At 37.8% G+C, this 23,188-nt stretch overlaps 1 protein-coding gene across 1 annotated transcript; it reads right to left on the bottom strand.

The window, feature by feature from the left end:
• Positions 1-1,073: 1,073 nt before the first annotated feature.
• Positions 1,074-5,484, bottom strand: LOC140860296 (beta-xylosidase/alpha-L-arabinofuranosidase 2-like). Its single transcript, XM_073263238.1, has 7 exons — positions 4,825-5,484; positions 3,519-3,806; positions 3,246-3,415; positions 3,066-3,163; positions 2,447-2,797; positions 1,951-2,364; positions 1,074-1,841 (listed from the first exon to the last, which is right to left on the bottom strand). The coding sequence occupies exons 1-7, from the start codon at positions 5,239-5,241 to the stop codon at positions 1,270-1,272; spliced, it is 2,310 nt and encodes a 769-aa protein (XP_073119339.1). The 5' UTR covers positions 5,242-5,484; the 3' UTR covers positions 1,074-1,269.
• Between the last annotated feature and the right edge of the window lie 17,704 nt (positions 5,485-23,188).

The following is a 23,188-nucleotide window of genomic DNA, read 5'->3' as shown; positions in this document are numbered from 1 at the left end:
TGTGGGTCCCACATGATTGATGTAGGACCCACATGATTGGACCAATGAAAAACTTTCACCTACCCCATGGGGTAAAACCCATGGGATAAGATCGAAGCTTCCCATACACAAGATTGAGTTTGGTGACACGCTTAGATGCAAAGTGTTGGATAGAATCTTTGTATATCATATATAAGAGATTAACGATTATATTTGAATTCAATTGTACTCTGTATCTTCATCTATTTTTCATCAATGAAGGAATTATTTCTCTTCCAATATCAGAGTTCTAACATATTAATCAATGAAGGAATTATTTCTTTTCCAATATGAGAGTTCTAATATATTATTCAAAAAAAAAAAATCAGAGTTCTAATATAAGAAATCCATCAAACGAAAATTACTCAAGTTAGAATAAGTTTGAATTAAAAAATTTGGGAATTGGATCCCTATTGTGTGAACTCCCAACAAAACATGTGGGATTGATTTTGGCAACAAAACTTGTTATTAATAAGTGGATAGAAAAATTCAATGTAATTAGTTAAGAGTTGATTTTAATAATTTTTTTATGCTTCTCCAGTTGAAGATTTTAATGATTTATTTTTCCAAATTAATAATTCAATGGTAATTTTAAACTCATTAATTAACTTATAGAATTAAACTATATATATTATTTTATCTAAAAAAATTAACAACAATTTAATATTTAAAAAATTAACCCTCTAATTAATTTTTTTTAGATTTAATGTTTAGTCTGGCTAATCATTAATTTAGCATGAATTATTCTATCAACTTATTAATAAAATTTTTTTGTTAATAATCTCCAAATATTAAATTTTAAACTCGGAAAAAATAAATCATTAAAATTATCAAATGTGGAACATAAAAACGTTAATAAGTTCAAATCTTACACAATTATAATTGAATTATTCTATCCATTTATTAATTAAATGTTCTTACCAAAATTAATCCCGTTGCATGTGTGCTGTGACTGTGAGAGCCCCCACACACAAGTTGGGGATCCAATATTCCAAAATGTTGAAATAAATATGTCAAATATTTTTGCTCAAACCAACATAACATATAGTAAAATATAATCCAATTTGTTCGGTTTCATAGAAAAACGAGTGTAACATAAAGTCGTTACAATTGAAATAATTGACTCAATTTCTTCACCTGTTTTATAATCTTGTAATATATTTTTCTCTTTCCTCTCTTGTGGAGAAAAAGGAAAGATGAAAAGAGAGGTGAAGAAAACAAATACAAAAGCAAATAATCGACCCTTTTTTTTTAAATCCTCACATTCAAGGTATGTTCCAGGCTTCCAACATGTAGAATATGCTGTCCCAAGGCAACTTTCCATTTGCCCGTTTCATCCACCACACTCAGATGCTTGCAAACGTCGATCTTGAACTGAACCACCCCTTCTTCTTGTGGCATCAGATGCAGCTTATCGAACTCGATCAACTGTTTCTGAGGTGCATTGTGCACTTCTGGTGGGCTAGAAAACAAGAAAACAGTGTGACTTCCACTGAATTTTCCAGTGTTCTTGACTCCTAAACGAATGTTGAATGCTAGATTGTTGCAGTTACGGTCCAAAGCATCAATGGATTTGCATATTGATGTGCGACAAATGTGTGCTTCTTCTAATGGCATGGTCACGAACTCGGGGGCTTCAACTAAGTGGTGATTGAATGTTGAGTAGCTTAGTCCATATCCGAATGGATAGACGGTCTTGCCCTTGTAGAATCGATATGTTCGACCAGGGAATCCGGTTGCCGGGTTCGGTCTGAAGTTCATGTTAGTCATGTTCACCTTCTCGACGTATGATTGTGGATACCAAGTCATGGGTAGTCTTCCACCTGAAACATCATGAATGAACCAGAATACAGTTTTTCAGCAAATTTCACTGTGAAATTCTTTACAGAAAAATGCAGTATTTTGATATAAGGCCTCTTCCGGAAACGATACCTGGATTGCATAGCCCGAAAATTACATCTGCTATTGCAGCTCCACCGGCTTCGCCCGGGTAACCAACCCAAAGAATGCTAGCAATTTTGGGATTGTCTTTTGCAAACTGTATATCCAGGCTACCTCCACTCATAATCACAAGAATCACAGGTCCTTTAGAAACTTTCGCAACTTCTGTAATCAAAAGCTCCTGCTGCCCTGGTAGAGTAACATTCATTCTGTCCAAAGCTTCTCTCTCGATATTTTGATCCAAACCCATGATTAAAACTACAGCGTTTGCCTCCGATGCTATTTTCTTGGCATCCTCTACTTGAGGAGCGGCACACCACACGTCTGCACAGCCAGGCTGATACAGTACATTGAAAACTGAGGCTTTTATGGCCTCCAGTGGACTTGTGTATTTGCACGGTACGCCTGAAAATTGCAAGTAAACTAGATGAAACACGCTGCATTTTATCCAAACGTTCGAAAGAGCAAAATGAAAAGTTACGAGTACCAAAATAGCTGCCTAGCATGGCTTCGGTTGCAGCAGCATTGGGGCCAATTACAGCCAAATTCTTGATGGCAGTGGAGGATAGGGGCAGTGACCCTTTGGTGTTCTTGAGCAAAACAAACCCTTGTCGTGCAACTTCCCGTGCAAATTCTCGTGTTGCTGGGGTGCAGATATCTTTTGCTCCAAGGTTTCCGTAAAGATGGTTCTTAGGATTGCCATCAAAGAATCCCAATCTCATCATTGTTGCGAAATTGTTTGAGACGGCTCTACTAATCACCGTTTCATTTACCAGTCCACGGTCTACTGCACCTTGAGTAAAATTTGTCAAGGAACTTCCACAGTTGAGATCCAATCCTGCATCAAGAAAGTGATTGTCATATCCCCATTGCATGTAGCTAAGGTCTTCACCAGATGAAAAACAGAGTTAAGATAGCGGCAGCCGGCAAGGAGAAATGACAAAGGTAGATCCAATATTTGGTACAGTGGCAGCTAAATAGATTTTCAGTGTAGACAATCCAACCCATGGATGTGAACACGAGGACATCGGTAGTCGCGTTTTCAACACTTTCTTGCAGCCAACAAATGGAATTTTCATAGAAGTTGCTCATACAAAAAAGCACACCTGCGTTCAAAGCCAAAGCAGCAGTCTCTTCTGGTGTTGCTCTAAACCTTTGTGCATTGAACATCTCATGTATAGAATCACAATCTGTGACAATGTACCTGCAGCAAGCAAAATCATCAGCAACAAATTCATGGTCTAAATTTTCGATTTCAAGACAGCTTCCAACAGATAAATACACACCCGTTAAGCTTCCACTGGCCTCGAATCACACCATACAACAACTCACGATCACCGCATGTTGGCCTGCCATTGATTTGGTTGTAAGAACACATCACACTAGCAACATTTCCATCCAGGACACAGCTCTTGAACGGGGGATTGTAAGTGTCATCAAGATCTTGCTGCGATACCTGGTTTATAATTAGTCAGAAAAAACTAAGATCTTATATCTCAAAAACCCGAAAAACATCAAACCGAAGTACTAAAAACTTCAGTGCATCACAAAGCAACTACCATAGCATTGAAATTGTATCTCCGGAATCCTTTCCAATCATCGAGGTCATAAGCCGTGTAATGTTTACAGCAAGCCGCGATTTTGAGCTTTTCTTTATTGCCATCTTCTCGTCGTTGCAAGCCTCTCACATACGCTGCCCCGTATCTGCTGGACAGAAGAGGGTCTTCTCCTGGAGTTTCTTGGCCTCTCCCCCATCTGGGGTCGCGATATATGTTGATATTAGGGGACCAAAAAGTCAACCCGGCCAATCCCTCGTTGTACATTGCTCTAGCCTCAGTTGAAACCGCCTGCAAATATCAAATATTTTCAGGACGAAGTAGGAACTTTCCATTAATCTTCCCACATCAATTCTTGTATTAGTTTCTTCTAATATATTGACTCGATGTTTACACGAGCCAAATACACCGATTCACTAAGTTTGCGTAAAAGGTCATACAAGTAACAACCAGCTAGTGTACTATATAATGAAGAGTCACAAAGCACACCTAGCTAGCCATGATTGTGATCTGTTTCTGCTGTTAACCAGTCTCGATCAGATCAAATTCATTTTCAAGGTCAAGATTATCTTTTTCACTAGTCAAAGATTAAAGCAAGAAGGTAAAGTGATATGATAATTAAAACTTCAATAATGTGGAGTCCACCTACTTCGCAAAAGTAACTAAAAATAATTGTTGCTTTAAACTCGACTACTTCATTGTCACGATCTGATTATCTACATAACAACATCAGTAACATAGCATCATAGTTGGGTTGAATAGTGTACTACAATTAGAAAATACCTAAAATTAATGTGTAAATACAATTATTAGAACTCAGATATCCTTGAATTCATAGAGTAAGAGTAAAAGCCAAACTAAACCCATAAGTTTCATTATTGTACAATTATATCTGAATACATTTATGGCTAAAAGAAACAATGCAAGTGAAAACTTGGCAAAGGACGGATTAAAGATACATAAATTTAGTCCAACCACCCCCAACCAGCACAAACTAAACCCATAAGTTTCATAATTGTACAATTCTTGCGGTGAATAAGAAGCCATTGATGCAGGAGAGAATTACATCTGCACCTTCTCCTAAAACAGTCTTCCTGGAACCAAGAACCCACAGAGAAAGAACTCAAATATCCGAAATTTAGTCGAAATCGAACTCAAAAACAGACTAATACACACTGGAGGGATGTTCTTTTCAGAAATCCAATTCAGCAGATCACCACAAATACAACCAAGATAGCCTATAAAACATGAAGATACTTGAAGAAAGATGATAAAATATCAAAGCCAGTAAAAAAGAATACAACATTACCCTCCCAATGGCTTCAAACAGAGATACATTGAAAGTTGCTGCAGTGAGAATGACTTGAGGGAAGCTAGTGGCTCCCGGAACCGGGCCCATAAACTTGCTTCCCGGCCCGATGAAGGAAATCCCATGTAAAATCTCAGACCACCACTCGTAATTCGGGATCCCAAGCCTACTCACTCCTTTTGCAGTGTTCACTATCCACCCTATCTTCTCCTGAAGCGTGAGCCTTTTCACCAAATCATCAACCCGGGATTTCACATCCAATGACGTATCACAGAACCTGAATTTCTTCAGCCCCGGATTTGCCGCAATGTCGCAGGCAAATGCGGGCTTTGTCTGAGCATAAATGGGCCTGGAACTCCACAGGACGACGCAGAGTATGGAGAAACAGAGGAAAGCGGCATGCTTTGCAGTGGCCATTGATTTGCTGTGACATAAATTCTTGAGAAGTGAGATTTATAGAGATTAAATGCAAGATAATGTGTACAGTAAACACGTTGTACTCTTGCAACCCGTGATGGATAAATGCAGCGTAGTTTCGGGCCCCATTGCCTGTCACGTTGCTTTTTTCACCTTACAGCATAGAATCTTACGTTCCGCCAATGAAATTCCAAGATTTCGTAGAAAAGGGCTGTTAAAACTCGAAAGATTTCAGTAAAAAGAAGTCTCGAGTGAGTTTGCTTTTATGGTTGCAACGGTGAAAATGGAATAGTGATTCATACAGTTGCGGTGTGTGCGTGTTTTACTGGTAATGGCCATTATCCACCTTAAATTGTGAGGTCGGTTTTCTCTCCGAGAACATGCTTGTTATGCTAAAAACAATTCGTTTCTTTTATAATAAAATTATATTTTAATTAAAATTATCAAATAAAATAATTGTACTATATATTAAATACAAAAATTAAGAGAAAAATAAAAAAAATAGTTAAATGAAAAAAAAAAAAAGAAATTGAGATAGAGAAAGGAAGCGATTTATGGCATGTTTTTTTTATATATTTTATATTTTTGTGGCATACTAAAAGCGTCTCTTACATAATAGTAACTAGTGGTAACGCACACGCATTGCGTGTGTAAAGTAATACATAAATATTATGTGTTGTGTGTATATTATATAACATTTATTTTTAAGGTGTTTGATTTTAATATGATATGCTTTTTTTTTTAATTTGACATTTTTATGGGGGTTTTTTTTTTTTTTTTTTTTCAATTTGAGGTTGTGCATACCAAGAGGCCAACTAAGGTGTTCTTGCTCAGGCCATCTTCAATCCATTACGCTATCTTGTTTTGTGGATTTCTTTTAAACGTTGGTATTACATTTAAATTTGCAAGTCTTTGCAACGTATAGAAGTTAACATGTCCAAATCGTTCATGTCATAATTCATTACTTTCAATCAAGTAAGCAGAACCAACAACTTTATTCTTCGCCTCAGGGCGGATAACATCTAGTACATTCAATTTAAAGAGACCACAATCTTGGTACCCTTTACCAACAAATACACCAGATTTAGTTAATACAAACTTTTCAGATTCAAATACCATTCTAAATCCTGCCTTGCTCAAAAGAAAACCCGAAACTAAGTTCTTCCGAATGTCTGGCACATGCAGCACATTCTTGAGCGTCACCTCTTTGCCCGAGGTCATTTTCAACACCACATTTCCTACTCCAACAACTTCAGATGTTGCGGAGTTTCCCATTAACAGATTTCGATCACCAACGGTGGCATAGGTGGAATACATATCTTTTTCGATACAAATGTGGCTCGTAGAGCCGATATCGATCCATCATTCTCTTGGATCATCCACCATATTGGTCTCACAAATAACAGCACTAAGATCAATATCAGAAATCGCTAAAGGCACATACCTTTGTTCAACCATGTTTGCTTGATTTTGTTTCTGATTTTTGTTGTTTTTCTTTGGAAGTCGGCAGTCACTTGTCATATGATTCGGTTTGCCACAGTTGTAGCAACTTCCCTGAAATTTCTTCGTTTTCCCCTTTTGCTTGCCATCATGCGGGCGCTTCCTCTTGTGACTCGTACTAGATTCCGTCAGATTTTCTTTGGCCTCGGTTTCCAACATCTTTTTATGTGACTTGGTCTCAGTATTCCTGTTGTCCTCCTCGATGCGAAGTCTCACAATTAGATCTTCAAGTTTCAACTCCTTACGTTTGTGCTTAAGGTAGTTCTTGAAATCTTTCCACATCGGAGGCAACTTCTCAATGATAGACGCGACTTGGAATGGTTCATTGATTTCCATCCCTTCGGCCAATAAGTCATGCAAGATGATCTTTATCTCTTGCACTTGACTCATCACAGTTTTTGAGTCTACCATTTTGAAGTCCAGAAATTTGCCAACCACAAACTTCTTTATGTTTGCGTCTTCAGTTTTGTATTTCTTTTCAAAGGAATCCCAGAGTTTCTTGGCGGTCTTCATAGAAGAGTAGACACTATAGAGAGTGTCATCAAGGCTATTCAAGATGTAGTTTATGCACAGGAAATCGCCGTGGTTCCATGCATCAACAGTGGTCCTCCTTTGGGTGTCAGAATCGCCTTCAACAACAACAAGGGGATCCTCCTTTAGAAATCTAGACAGATTGAGTGTGGTCAGATAAAAGAGCATCTTCTGCTGCCAACGTTTGAAGTCGGCACCAGAAAACTTTGGCGGCTTTTCTCCATGTGCGGGGGCGGAAGCGAGCGGAGTGAAAGAAACGGTAGACATCTTCAGAATCCGAGAAATACAAAATTTTGTCTTGCGATTTTTATAAAGATAGTATTACAAATTCTGAACACACCAGCACTAACAGCAACAACAACAACAACAATTCGAGGCAAAAGAATCTCTCTATCCGCAAGACGAAATTGCCCGTTAACAGTGCTTAAACATTGGCGAAAATCGTCTCCAACATACAACGACTTTACAATCGAGATATAGCAGCACAACAAATATTTTGATCTTCGTCGAACAAAAATATGTGTCAACTTGACTTTTGTGAGAGAGAGGGAATAATTTTCAGAGAAATCTGATGTATCACGTTATCAGATGTTACAGATTAATCTCTCTGCGTCATAACAATCATATCTATATACTATGATTCCAAAGAACACGTTTTATGGCATAAGGATGCAACCCATGACAGAAAAAGCCCAGAAAGAGTCGTGACTTTTCGGATTGCAGGCAGCGCGCTCGAGCGGTAAAATTTAACCACTCGGGCGCCCAAATTTTGCCAAATTTTTTGTCCCGCTTATTTGAAGATGCGCCCGAGCGATAATATTCGACCGCTCGGGCCTCCAACTTTTGGCCAACCTTTTGTTTTGCAGACGAGGTGCTGCGCGCGGGCGGTAACATTATGCAGCTCAGGCGCACCCAAAAAATAATAATAAATATTATTTTAACTAAATTTTATCCAAAAAGAATATAGGATCATATGACCTCGCCTCGCCACGCCGGCCGCCTCCCGTGCGCGTGTGTGTTTGTTGCATCGATTAGCGTCTTGCCTCTTTACAAAACATCGGTGCCCTAAGGGCCCAATCCCATAATCCAATGTTGGATTATATAAGGTTAGCAATACATTGGAGTTGTTCCAATGTGGGACAACTTTTCTTCCAATTTATTTCACCAAATTCAAAATTTTCAACACTTAGGACAAGCTTTGGGACAAGCATTTCAAGCCCATTTCAAGCCATTTATTCCAACAATTCATTCAATATTTTTTTTCCAACAATCCTCCACATGAATGAATTTCACGTATATTAGCATTCTCACTAGAAAGTCTTTTTGAGTTATTGGTACATCATGATAAGTAGCTTGTGGCTTTGAACCTACCTTAGTAAAATACTATCGGATTTACTAGTTGCATAATGACGCGATGTCTTGAACTAGTCAACCATTTATGTAAACCAAGTCAATAGTATTTACATAATAATAATCTAATATATTTTGTTCTCACGTTGTGTCCATTTTGGCCCTGGACCATATCTTAGATTCATAAGTGTTTCAATCAAAGCGGCCAATACTTTGCACTTATATAGATGATCTCCTATCAAGAGTATCATGCGTTACTCTACCTTATAGGTATAGGAATCATTAAAAGAAAACTTAACCTCACCACATTTTGCAGGTCATTTTTACTTGGATGTTCTAGGAATGAGTGAGTAAAGATACCAAGTACTCAAACTAATGTTTATAACTTAGTTGTCCCATTGAACCAAGGTTTTGGGATCTCCAATTCTGAAGGTTAAGTTACCGCTATAAACATTTTATTTTGTGGATTTTAAACTCATTCCTCTTAGTAGTTTGTACATTTGATCTCTATTTATACTTTTTGTAAGCGGATCCGAAAGGTTTTCCTTTAACTTCACATAGTCAACCGAAATAACCTCATTCGAGATCAATTGTCTTATGGTATTATGTCTCCGACGAATATGTCGAGATTTAGCATTGTACATACTACTTTGTGCTCTTTCTATTGCTGATTGATTGTCATAATGAATAACAATGGAAGACACCGGTTTATTCCAACAAGGAATATCTTCTAGAAAATTTCGAAGCCACTCGGCTTCTTCTCCAGCTTTATGTAAAGCAATGAACTCGGACTCCATAGTCGACCGAGCTATACACGTTTGTTTAGAGGATCTCCATGACACCGCTCCTCCACCGATTGTGAACACATATCCACTTGTAGACTTGAAGTCTTTCGTGTCAGAAATCCAATTTGCATCACAATATCCTTCTAGGACCGCAGGATATTTTGTATACACTATTCCATAGCTTGAAGTGTATTTCAAATATCCAAGCACTCTCATTAGTGCTTTTCAATGATCCTCACTTGGATTACTTGTGAATCGAATTTGATTATTTACGGTATATGCAAGATCAGGACGGATACAGTTAGTTAAGTACATTAAACTTCCTATCACCCTTGCATATTCCACTTGTGAAACGGGTTCTCCTCTATTTCTGGCTAAATGTATACCCAATTCCATAGGTGTTCTAGCCGGAGGACGATTTGTGGCATTAAATCGTTCAAAAACCTTTTCTACATAATGGGTTTGTGATAAAATAATTCCAGCAGATGTTCTAGAGACTTTAATCCCTAGAATAATATCACACAATCCCAAATCCTTCATATCAAAATGTTGTCTCAACATCTTTTTCGTTTTCACAATCAATTCATGGTTGCTTCCCATGATTAACATGTCATCTACATAAAGTCAAACAATTACATATGCATTTGTATTACCTTTAATGTAGACACATTTATCACATTCATTTATTGTGAAACCATTTGACAACATTGCAATGTCAAACTTTTGATGCCACTGCTTAGGTGCTTGTTTGAGTCCATACAACGACTTGACAAGTTTACACACATTTCCTTCTTTTACGGGTACAATAAACCCTTTTGGTTATTTTATATATATTTCTACTTCCAACTCTCCATTCAAAAATGATGTTTTAACATCCATTTAGTGAATCTCAAGATCATGCAATGCAGCAATAACTATGAGAACACGAATGAATGTTATTCTAGAAACTGGAGAGTAGGTATCGAAGAAATCAGATTCCTCCTTTTGTCGAAAACCTTGAACCACTAGTCGAGCTTTATATTATCTATAGATACATCTTCTTTGTATTTCCTTTTAAGAATCCACTTGGATCCCAAAGGTTTACAACCCGGAGGGAGATCAACCAACTCCCATGTATGATTATGCATTATGGAATCTATTTCCTTTTGTATGGCTTCGTTCCAAAAAGGAGCCTCAGTATTTGATAAAACCTCTTGAAGAGTTCTTGGTTCATTATCTAACATGTATGTTAGAAAATCAGGACCAAACGACTTTTCAACTCTTGCTCTCTTGCTGCGTCTTGGTTCGTCGTTTGTTTGTGGAGTTTCAATTATATTTTCATAAGTTCGCTTGTTCGAACTTATTTCTTTCCTTTCTTTACAAGGAAATATCTTTTCAAAGAATACAGCATTCCTTGACTCCATGATTGTGCCTTCAATTACATCAAGAATTGTTGACTTATGCACTAAGAATCGATATGCACTACTATTGTATGCATAAACCAATAAATATGCAGTCAACCATTTTAGGCCCAATTTTTATTTGTTTTGGCTTAGGTACTTCTACTTTAGCCAAACACCCCCACACTTTGAGGTATTGGTAAGAAGGTTTACGACATTTCCACTGTTCATATGGTGTTTCATCTTTCCCTTTGATTGGTATTTTGTTTAAAATGTGAGTTGCTGAGAGAATCGCTTCACCCCACAAATTTTGAGGTAAGCCAGAATTTTTTAACAACACGTTCATCATTTCCTTTAAAGTTCGATTCTTGCATTCTGCAACGCCATTAGATTGAGGTGAGTAAGGGGTTGTCGTTTGATAAATGATGCTCAAAGTTGAGAAAAATTCTTCAAAAGGAGCCACATACTCTCCACCTCGATCACTTCGAATCATTTTAATCTTTGAACTTTGTTGATTTTCAATCTCAATTTTATATTTTTTGAAAGCTTCGATTGCTTCATCTTTGATTTTCAATAAATATACATAACAAAATCTGAAGCAGTCATCAATGAATGTTATAAAGTACTTATTTTTACCTCGTGTTTGTACCATTTTTAAATCACATACATCAGTATGTATTAGTTCAAGTGGTGCAGTACTTCTCGTGACAGTATGAAATAGAGCTTTTGCCATTTTTGCTTCAACACAAATCTCACACTTGTTTTATGGATTTCTTTTAAACGTTGGTATTGCATTTAAATTTGCAAGTCATTGCAACGTATTGAAGTTAACATGTCCTAATCGTTCATGCCATAATTCATAACTTTCAATCAAGTAAGCAGAACCAACAACTTTATTCTTCGCCTCAGGGCGGATAACATTTAGTACATTCAATTTAAAGATACCACAATCTTGGTACCCTTTACCAACAAATACACCAGATTTAGTAAATACAAACTTTTCAGATTCAAAAATCATTCTAAGTCCTGTATTGCTCAAAAGAGAACCCGAAACTAAGTTCTTTTGAATGTCTGGAACATGCAACACATTCAGAAGCGTCACCTCTTTGCCTGACGTCATTTTCAACACCACATTTCCTACTCCAACAACTTCAGATGTTGCGGAGTTTCCCATGAACAACTTTCGATCACCAACGGTGGCATAGGTGGAATACATATCTTTTTCGGCACAAATGTGGCTCGTAGAGCTGGTATCGATCCACCATCCTCTTGGATCATCCACCATGTTGGTCTAACAAATAACAACATTAAGATCAATATCAAAAATCGCTAAAGGCACATACCTTTGTTCAACCATGTTTGCTTGATTTGATTTCTGATTTTTGTTGTTTTTCTTTGGAAGTCGGCAGTCACTTGTCATATGATTCGGTTTGCCACAGTTGTAGCAACTTTCCTGAAATTTCTTCGCTTTCCCCTTTTGTTTTCCATCATGCGGGCGCTTCCTCTTGTGAATCGTACTAGATTTCGTCAGATTTGATTTGGCCTCGGTTTCCAATATTTTTTTATGTGACTTGGCCTCGGTATTCCTGTTGTCCTCCTCGATGCGAAGTCTCACAATTAGATCTTCAAATTTCAACTCCTTATGTTTGTGCTTAAGGTAGTTCTTGAAATTTTTCCACATCAGAGGCAACTTCTCAATGATAGATGCGACTTGGAATGGTTCATTGATTTCCATCCCTTCGGCCAATAAGTCATGCAAGATGATCTGTATCTCTTGCACTTGACTCATCACAGTTTTTGAGTCTACCATTTTGAAGTCCAGAAATTTTCCAACCACAAACTTTTTTATACCTGCGTCTTCAGTTTTGTATTTCTTTTCCAAAGAATCCCAGAGTTTCTTGGCAGTCTTCACAGAGGAGTAGACACTATAGAGAGTGTCATCAAGGCTATTCAAGATGTAGTTTCTGCACAGGAAATTGCCGTGTTTCCATGCATCAATAGCAGTCCTCTTTTAGGTGTCAGAATCGCCTTCAACAACAACAGGGGGATCCTCCTTCAGAAATCTTGACAGATTGAGTGTGGTCAGATAAAAGAGCATCTTCTGCTGCCAATGTTCGAAGTCGGCACCAGAAAACTTTGGCGGCTTTTCTCCATGTGCGGGGGCGGAAGCAAGCGGAGTGAAAAAAACGGTAGACATCTTCAGAATCCGAGAAATACAAAAATTTTGTCTTGCGATTATTATAAAGATAGTATTCCGACTTCTGAACACGCCAGCACTAACAGCAACAACAGAAACAACAAGTCGAGGCAAGAGAATCTCTCTATCCGCAAGACAAAATTGCCCGTTAACAGTGCTTAAACGTTGGCGACAATCGACTCCAAGATACAACGACTTTACAATCGAGATATAGTAGCACAACAAATATCTCGATTTTTGTCGAACAAAAATATGTGTCAACTTGACTTTTGTGAGAGAGAGGGAATAATTTTCAGAGAAATCTGATGTATCACGTTATCAGATGTTACAGATTAATCTCTCTGCGTTATAACAGTCATATCTATATAATATGACTCCAAAGAACACGCTTTATGGCCTAAGGATGAAACTCATGACAGAAAAAGCCCAAAAAAAGTCGTGACTTTTCGGACTGCAGGCAGCGCGCTCGAGCGGTAAAATTTAACCGCTCGGGCGCCCAAATTTTGCCAAACTTTCTGTCCCTCTTATTTGACGATGCGCCCAAGCGGTTATATTCGACCGCTCGGGCGGCCAATTTTGGCCAACCTTTCTCGTAGGAGGAGCAATCCTCGTGCAACTTTCTCGTCTCTTGAAAGGGGAGAAATGAAATGGACTAGTAATCATCAGGGTGGATCTCGAAAATTTGTTGAAAGAGGAAAAATTATCAAAGATAAAAAAAAAAAGATAATAGTTTATTTGTTCCAATTATATAGACTTGTTTTTTAAAAAAATCACAAATTAAGAAAAATCATTGGAAGAATAAATTTACATACAAAGTTCATATTGTTTCCCTACTTAATTCATTCAAAAAATAGTTACACATTCTTGAAAACTTAATTAATAGGATGTATATTAGTAAAAGAGTAAAAACAATATTACTAACAGTGTGTTTGGATGCCTAAAAAATAAAATTTGAAATCGGATTTGCAATTGGAATTGATTTTAAAATCCATAAAATTGAAATTCCATTTTGGTGTTTGGTAAAAAATTTTAAATATAACAACGTGAATTGATAATATAATTTTTTTTAATAAATGATATTTTGTAAAATTCGTAAAGAAAACTTGAAATCTACGAGGAAGTAATATAATATAATTTTTTGAAAAAAATATTATTTTTTAAACCCAAATCCTATTAAATCCCACGAAATCCGACCAATTTCATAATAATTTCATTCAATTAAATGAAATTCCATGAAATCCCATCAAATACCAATCCCGTTTCGAAATTTCAATTTACCAAACACCAAAAAAGTATTTATAATTTCAAATCCCACCAAAAAATTAATATTTATTATGTTTGTTTATTTTGAAGGCGGAAGAAGAAGGAGCTTCTTCTTATTGAGAAATTGATGTGGAACGTGAGAAGAATTAGAAGGAAGTGATAGAGGGGCATTTATGGTAAATAAAAAAACATACAATGACACCAAAGTTTCTATATAGTGCTAAGCTTTAATAAATAGTAAGAGATATTATATAAGCCAGTATATTTGAGGAAAAAAAATGTGACATATATAATCAACACAGACAAACTGAGAAATATATCATTTTCAATACAAGTAATTAAACTATCATTTAGATATTCATCTCTCATTGCATTACAAAAACGATTATTAAATTAATGACACATCACATACGACATGGTAAACTTCGATTTCTAGATCATCGACTTAATTGGTCTATCCACGGTGATCGTGCACTTTTTTTATATTAAAAAATTCGTTTTTTTATTGCAGATCTTTCACGGACTAAGTAGTATAATTTTAAAGTAACATTGAAGCACAATACATTTCACATCAAATTAATAATGGAAATATAAATTTCATAAAAAAAAGTATGAATCAAATTAAATTTTAGTGTTAAGTTGGATTTCAATTTTTTATATATAAAAAAGTAAACTAGATCGAAAAACCCTTGTTCCCATATCGAGGGTTTTAGGTCAATTGCATGCTCGTTATCGAATCAAATTTACGATTTGCTCTGGGCAGTTCTTAGCAAAAGGAAATGGCATCGCCGCTGCATCAACTGTCGCTAGATCCATATTCCGGTCCTTGTTCTTCCGCAACGTCATGTCGTCATCCCTAGACTTGTCTTCCAAGTGAAATTAATATTTTTGACATACAAATAATAATTTCATTAATCTAATTGGATTGGAGTTCCGTCTCATAAAATTATTCCGCAAGACTGTTTAATATATAAGAGTTTTTGTGTTTAATGGTTATGTAGTTAGTTACTCTAAGATATTGCTTGATTAATTGGATGAGAATGATGTATGATTCCATTTGTATAAAAATCGAACCAAATATTGGATAAACAACAACACTGAAACAATTAAAATCTTTATATTCACATCCAACTAGCTTGAAAGAGTGGGTGCCCAGTGAGCCAACTTGTGGCTATGGGCTTTGATGACTCTTTGTACAAACGATCTTTTGTTTAATATAATCTACACTTTTATTAATGGCAATGACTTTATCTTTCTTCATATTGTTATATTATGATATACTATTGTTGTTTTGATAAAGACCTTGAATATACTATAGTGTATGTAAGATGTGGTAGAACATGGGGATGTCTATCATGAAATACATCTTATAGTCACTGTATATTCTAAACTGTTCCTAGTCGATTGAGCCGTCCGAGAATAAGGATAAGGATCGCTCGAGTTTGAGACTAGCATTTGCGATGCGGAGTACCACGTTTCATTGGTAGGGAACATGGAGATGTTCGAAGCATGCAAATGGATATTCATAGGATGAATAATCGAACTACCCTATCCGGACTTTCCAAGTGGTTATCACTTATCGAGTGGATAAAGTCCGCGGTTTTGGTTGTACACCATTAGTCCTTACTACTTGAAACATCATGGAGACTCTATATGCTAGTACTGTGCTTTGACTCGTTTACCGACTCTATGGGGGTCATCAGGTATCGGGATTGGGTACAGTTACAACACATATAGGAGTCGATGCATTGTTGTCAAGGATTCACCACATACTTGCGAGTGTGGATATCCTATGCGATCTGAGGAGATATTAGTGTGACGAATCTCTGGCCAGAGTACTTGATGTGATTTAAGAAATGGTTTCTTAGTAGCACATGCGATGTCACTAATTTGATCTTCAAGATGTATTGCATAGTTATCGAATCTTGAGCGACTCTCGATATACCAATGATTGTTGATTCGATCGGGATATATGGATGAAGGGACCGTACTGTACGCTAACCAAAATCTACTGGTTCTTGTGGGCACTATCAGTGATACCTAGGGAATCATGGGGCGATGTTGCTAGGCGCTTTACCATGATTCGTTGGGCAAGTCGGAAATCGTTGTTCCGAGTCACAAGGAGTTGTGAGCCCACGGCTAGCTGTATCCCTGAACCATTGAGGGTCACACAGTGTAATGGAGTTTTAATCCCCGTTGAGATAGTTAAATTTAAAGAGTTAAATTTAATGAATAAAGAAGTTGGACTTCTTAAATAAGAGTAAGGGAGTAGGATTTCCTAAAATGACATAGGGATGGACATTTTTGGAAACCACTGAATACGGATTCAGGAAAATTTATCTTGACTTTAAAATGTGCAGAAATGGTTTCTGTGCACATTGGTAAAATCGGTTTATCAATCGGAGTCACGATGAATTTTATATTAATTTCTGAACGTGCGGGCTTTGCTTGTCGGGCCTCAACTTATGACTAATGGGCCCTAAGCTGTTAGTGGCCTGCATTATAAATAAGTTATTGCAGTACAGAAATTACACACAACAGGTCATAATTTGAGACAGGTTTTTCGAAAACCCTAGCCTCCTCTCTCTCAAAGTGGCCGAACACCCTCCCTTCTCTGCGTGAGAAATTCCGGTCTGTGATTTTGAATTGCAGTCTGGAATAGCGAATCAAATTCGTTTATTCTCTTCGTAGAAAACTTCTGATAGATTTTCTAGTGCAATCTATCAGAGGGATTAAACCTCTATTCGTGGACCTGATTGAAGGAGATTAAAGTTCATCAGTTCCAGGGAGAGACAACAAGAGCAGATTAAATCTGTTGGTGTCCAGAATCTCGATTCGAGATTAAAGGTAAAATTATATAATAGTTATTTAATTTTACACACACTTATAATTTAATCGTTAAACGGTTGATACCCACACTATGGAATTGTTCCATAATAAAATTTTTAAACTTCCGCTGCACCGGGTATCAATCGTGATTGATCTGAACGCCAGTTTTCCAACAGTGGTATCAGAGCCAGGTTGCTCAGATCAAACGATTAAATTAATCGATTGTACAAAAATTTTTGAGTCTCGGTTTTTGAAACAAAATATATATTTTTAAATAAAAAAAAAAAAAATTTTCGGGGCAAAACCCGGGCAGCGATTGGATCGCTGCCCGGTGGGGCAGCAATTGTTGCTGCCCCGGGCGGCGCACGGCGCCGCCCAAAGGGGGCGCACGGCGCCGCCCAAAGGGGGCGCACGGCGCCGCCCAAAGGGGGCGCACGGCGGCGCACGGCGTCGCCCAGGGGCGGCGCTCAGCGCCGCCAGGGCAGCGCTGGGCGCTGCCCAGGGCGGCGCATGGCGCCGCCCAGGGGCGGCGCCAGGCGCCGCCAGGGCAGCAACTGTTGCTGCCCCGGCCCGCGCCCACGGGTGCGGGCCGGCCCGGGAGTGTCCCGGGCGGCCCGCGGGAAAAATTAAATTTTTATTTAAAATTAATTTTAATGTGTTAAAATTTTATTTTTGGTCCGGTCAAAAATTGTTTTTGATTGGTTCACGAGATTTCGGATCGAATTGTTCGAGTCCGTAAACTTTAAAATTGATTTTTGGATAAATTTGAATTTTTGGAAAATTTTAATATTTTATCCTTAAATTGAATTTTGAAATCAATTATTTTTGGTACAATTGATGATAAGATTTGATCTTATGAATATATTGAGTAAAATATGATTTTATCCATAAAATTGGATTTTGTAGATAAAATATGATTTTATTTGATAAAGAGATAAAATATGATTTTATATGTAAAATGAGATTTTATATATAAAATATGATTTTATCCTGTTTAAATTTGAATTGCCACTGCATGTTATCCAATAAATTAATTTTGAATTAAATGTTATTGGATAAGGATGATCGATTGTCATGACCAATTTTGTAGGTGTATGTTAGGAATTTACATTTGTTTTTATTGTTGTTGGTTTTATTAATGGGCCTGGTTTATGGCCCAGTATGAATGTCATATGTAATAAAAGTGGGCTTGGTTTATGGCCCGTTCCCACCCCCTAAAAAAATGTATCCCCTACTTGTCATTGTTATTTATTGTAAATACATTAGATTTAGTGGGAGATCAAGATTTGAAGATGGTGGGCCCAGCAGACAATAAAGACAGAAGAAATGTAAATTGGAAGCACATGTAATAGGATTGCATTGCATACTGCATATTACCTAGGATTGGACTAAGACTCGTGATTGGCAATCACGGGTCAATTAGAAATGGAATCGATCATCCTATATAATATATGATATTATGATTGTATGCATGTTTTAGACATAATTGCGTGAATCCGACAAGCATGCAATAATTTGAAATTGATGAGACAAATTTTTATAATTAAAAATCCCTCATTTTAAATATGATTTAAAATTGATATCAAGATAAATAAAGGAAATTTAAATTTGTTTAAATATTCCTACCTTCCATCAACGGTCAATGTATGAGATGCTACCCGCGGATACGGTCCGGCTCATATTATTGGGGGGGCCCGTTCGTCGGAAAGCTGTACATTGGATCGACAAATGTTGTAAGTTGGGTGGAACTCCCATGGGATCGGCTCATATTATTGGGGGATCCACATGGCGACCGTCCATCACAACTTAATATTGATGGGTCATCTTGACATGTCACTTTAAACGGCGTCATATTATTGGGCCCTTATTGGACATGAGGTAAACACATGGGGGTTGCTTTGGAAGCAATTGGGCTCTACCTTTTGAGAATTATGGTTGGCTGATATTATTCGGGACCATAAGTTTGTCAATTGGACTCCATGTTCTCACTAAGGAAAAAGTTTCCCGTTTTCACTAGAGGGTAGTGAAATCGTTAAAATAGTGGGAGTGAGATTCATAGAATAAATTTCGCCTATTTTATGTCTTAGTAAATTGCTTAAACAATCATCGATAATTGTCTGTTTCATCTCAGTAATCCACATGTTTCTATTCTCCAACAAAACAAACTTATTGGCGCAAACAATACAGAATGATTCCATAAGTTAAGATTGTCCTAAGTTCGGAAAAGATTTTCTAAAGTGTTAGAAAAGGCTTCTCCGAAAACAGCCCCGGCTGATGTAACTGCCGAAAGGTTGGCCGAACTAGAGAAATGGTTGGACCATGATCTCAAGGCCAAATGTTACATGCAAAATTGGACAAGTCTAAACAAGTTTGCCATCACTGCAAGAAACCCGGTCATTGGAAACGTAACTGCAAGGAATACCTCAAGCAGTTGCGAACTGCAAAGGGTATGTTTTACATTAAAATTTTTTTCTTAATACTACTTCTTGGGTATTGGATACCAGATGTAGATCTCATATTTGCAATGAGTTGCAAATGATGACAAGAAGTAATAGGCTAAGGATGGGTGAGACCCAGTCAAGGCTCGGGAATGGTTCCAGAGATAAATCCAAAGCTATAGGAGACATTTTTGCAGAACAATTTTAAGTTTTTTTGAGAGATGTTTTATTTGTTCCAGATTTGATTAAAAACATTATTTCTGTTTCTATGCTTGATAGAGATAGTTATTCTTGCAATTTTGTGAATGGGATTTGCAATATTTACAAGAATGAATGTTTGATTGGAAATGGAAAACTTGAAAACGATCTATACATCTTAAAACTAAAAGACGTTCCAATAAATTATGTTGATAAACTGGCGACAACAAACAAAAGGAAAATCGATAGTCAAAACCCGGCAAACCTTTGGCACGCTAGACTAGGTCATATTTCCTCAAGGAGGATGAACAAGCTAGTGGGAGAGGGCATGTTTGATATGTCTGATATTAACTCTCTACCTACTTGTGAATCCTGCCTAAAAGGGAAAATGACTAAATCTCCTTTTAAGGGGAAACCTGAGCGTAGTCAAAATCTGTTGGATTTGATCCATACAGATGTTTGTGGTCCATTTAGAGTTGGGACTCAACATGGCCACACCTACTTCATTACCTTTACTGATGATTATTCAAGGTATGGGTATTTATATTTAATGAAATATAAGTCTGAAGCATTTGAAAAGTTCAAAGAATTCAAGGCTGAAGTAGAAAACAAGCTAGGTAAAAGTATTAAAGCACTTCGATCGGATCGAGGTGGAGAATACTTGAGTACCAAGTTTTTGGACTATCTGAAAGAGAATGGGATTCTCTCTCAGTGGACTCCTCCTATGACACCACAGCTGAATGGTGTATCGGAGCGTCGTAATCGAACTTTGTTGGACATGGTTCGATCCATGATGAGCTTCACTGAGCTTCCACCTTCGTTTTGGGGCTATGCGCTTGAAACGGCGGTATTGTTGTTGAACAACGTCCACACTAAAGCAGTGGACAAAACACCATACGAGTTATGGAATGGCAAAGCTCCTAAGTATTCGTACTTGAGGATTTGGGGATGTCCTGCTTACGTGAAGCGGACAGTGGGAGATAAGTTGGATAGTCGATCCAGCTTATGTTATTTTGTAGGGTATCCGAAGAATTCAATCGGATATTATTTCTATTATCCTGCTGAAACAAAGGTGTTTGTTTCTAGGAATGCCACCTTCTTGGAGAAGGAGTTCTTATTGGATAAGAAAGGCGAGATGATGGAACTCGAAGAAGTTCGAGAAGAACCCGAAATACAAAATAACGATCCTACGCCTCAGGAACCATTACTGGACACGCCTGAACCTAGAAGATCCGAGAGGACTTCTAGACCTCCTGTTCGATATGGTCTTCTTCTTGAAGGGGATCAAGATGAACCCGACATTGGATGTGATCCAAGAAACTTCAAGGAAGCAATTTCTGATGCGGATTCAAATTTATGGCTTGAAGCTATGCAGTCTGAATTGGATTCAATGCATACAAACCAAGTTTGGTCTTTAGTAGATCCTCCTGATGGAATTGTTCCAATAGGGTGTCAATGGATCTACAAGAGAAAGCTTGGGCCTGATGGTAAGGTATTGACCTACAAGGCGCGATTGGTGGCGAAAGGTTACACTCAAAGACAAGGAGTTGACTATGATGAAACTTTTTCACCAGTTGCAATGTTCAAGTCCATAAGAATCCTTATTGCCATAGCTGCATGGTATGACTATGAGATATGGCAAATGGATGTGAAGACTGCTTTTCTTAATGGAGACATTAAGGAAGAAATCTATATGAAGCAGCCAGAGGGGTTCACATCCATGGGAAGCGAGCATAAGGTATGCAAGCTTCAGAGATCAATTTATGGTCTAAAACAAGCATCAAGAAGTTGGAACCAGAAATTTGATGAAACAATAAAAGATTTTGGTTTCATCAAGAACCCGGAGGAACCGTGCGTGTACAAGAAAGTAGTTAAGGATGCTGTGACATTCTTAGTACTTTATGTTGATGACATCCTACTCATTGGGAATGATGTAGGGATGTTGCAGTCAACAAAGATATGGTTATCAGGTAGATTCTCGATGAAGGATTTGGGTGAGGCATCCTACATTCTTGGGATACAGATCTATAGAGATAGATCTAAGAGAATGATAGGACTCACTCAATCAACCTACATCGACACCATATTGAAACGGTTTTCAATGGATGGGTCCAAGAGAGGACATCTACCCATGTGTCATGGAGTTTCTCTATCCAAGTCTATGTGTCCCAAGACTGATGAAGAGATAGAGAATATGACACATGTACCATATGCGTCAGCTATAGGTAGTATCATGTATGGGATGATATCTACCAGACCGGATGTAGCATTTGCTCTGAGTGTCACGAGAAGATATCAGGCTAATCCTGGTCAAATGCATTGGAAAGCCGTGAAGGACATTCTTAAGTACTTACGAAGGACTAAGAATATGTTCATGGTATATGGAGGACGAGATCTGAAATTGGAAGGCTATACCGACTCTAGCTTCCAAAGTGACGTGGATGACTCGAAGTCAACCTCTGGATTTGTGTTCATGCTCAATGGCGGTGCTGTCTCTTGGAAGAGTTCCAAGCAGGACACCACAGCGGATTCCACCACTGAGGCTGAATACATTGCAGCATCAGCTGCTGCTAAAGAGGCCGTTTGGATGAGGAAGTTCGTCCAAGAGTTGGGCGTCATTCCTGAATTTGTTGGTCCAGTCCCGGTGTACTGTGACAACACGGGTGCCATTGCTCAAGCAAAGGAACCAAGGTCTCATCAAAGATCCAAACACGTACTGAGGAAATACCACATCATCCGGGAGATTGTGGAAAGAGGAGACATCACTGTCGAACGAGTGGCCTCTGCAGACAATATCGCTGATCCGCTTACTAAGCCCTTGCCAGGACCATTGTTTGACAAACATCGCGAAGCAATGGGTCTACGTAGTATGACTAGTTGGCTATAGGGCAAGTGGGAGATTGAAAGAGTGGGTGCCCAGTGAGCCAACTTGTGGCTATGGGCTTTGATGACTCTTTGTACAAACGATCTTTTGTTTAATATAATCTACACTTTTATTAATGGCAATGACTTTATCTTTCTTCATATTGTTATATTATGATATACTATTGTTGTTTTGATAAAGACCTTGAATATACTATAGTGTATGTAAGATGTGGTAGAACATGAGGATGTCTATCATGAAATACATCTTATAGTCACTGTATATTCTAAACTGTTCCTAGTCGATTGAGCCGTCCGAGAATAAGGATAAGGATCGCTCGAGTTTGAGACTAGCATTTGCGATGCGGAGTACCACGTTTCATTGGTAGGGAACATGGAGATGTTCGAAGCATGCAAATGGATATTCATAGGATGAATAATCGAACTACCCTATCCGGACTTTCCAAGTGGTTATCACTTATCGAGTGGATAAAGTCCGCGGTTTTGGTTGTACACCATTAGTCCTTACTACTTGAAACATCATGGAGACTCTATATGCTAGTACTGTGCTTTGACTCGTTTACCGACTCTATGGGGGTCATCAGGTGTCGAGAT

This window comes from Henckelia pumila, chromosome 4 (genome assembly GCF_033568475.1).
Source record: "Henckelia pumila isolate YLH828 chromosome 4, ASM3356847v2, whole genome shotgun sequence".
NCBI lineage: Eukaryota > Viridiplantae > Streptophyta > Magnoliopsida > Lamiales > Gesneriaceae > Henckelia > Henckelia pumila.
The sequence above is the reverse complement of the archived record's forward strand: the minus strand, read 5'-3'. Positions and strand labels throughout refer to the sequence as shown.

Excerpts from the sequence above, each read along its gene's own strand:
- LOC140860296 (XM_073263238.1), bottom strand. The coding sequence starts at position 5,241 with ATGGCCACTGCAAAGCATGCCGCTTTCCTCTGTTTCTCCATACTCTGC. Across the intron at positions 2,798-3,065 it reads TGCTTTGGCTTTGAACGCAG|GATTGGATCTCAACTGTGGA; the intron begins GTGTGCTTTTTT and ends TTCTTGATGCAG. Across the intron at positions 1,842-1,950 it reads TTTCGGGCTATGCAATCCAG|GTGGAAGACTACCCATGACT; the intron begins GTATCGTTTCCG and ends ATGATGTTTCAG.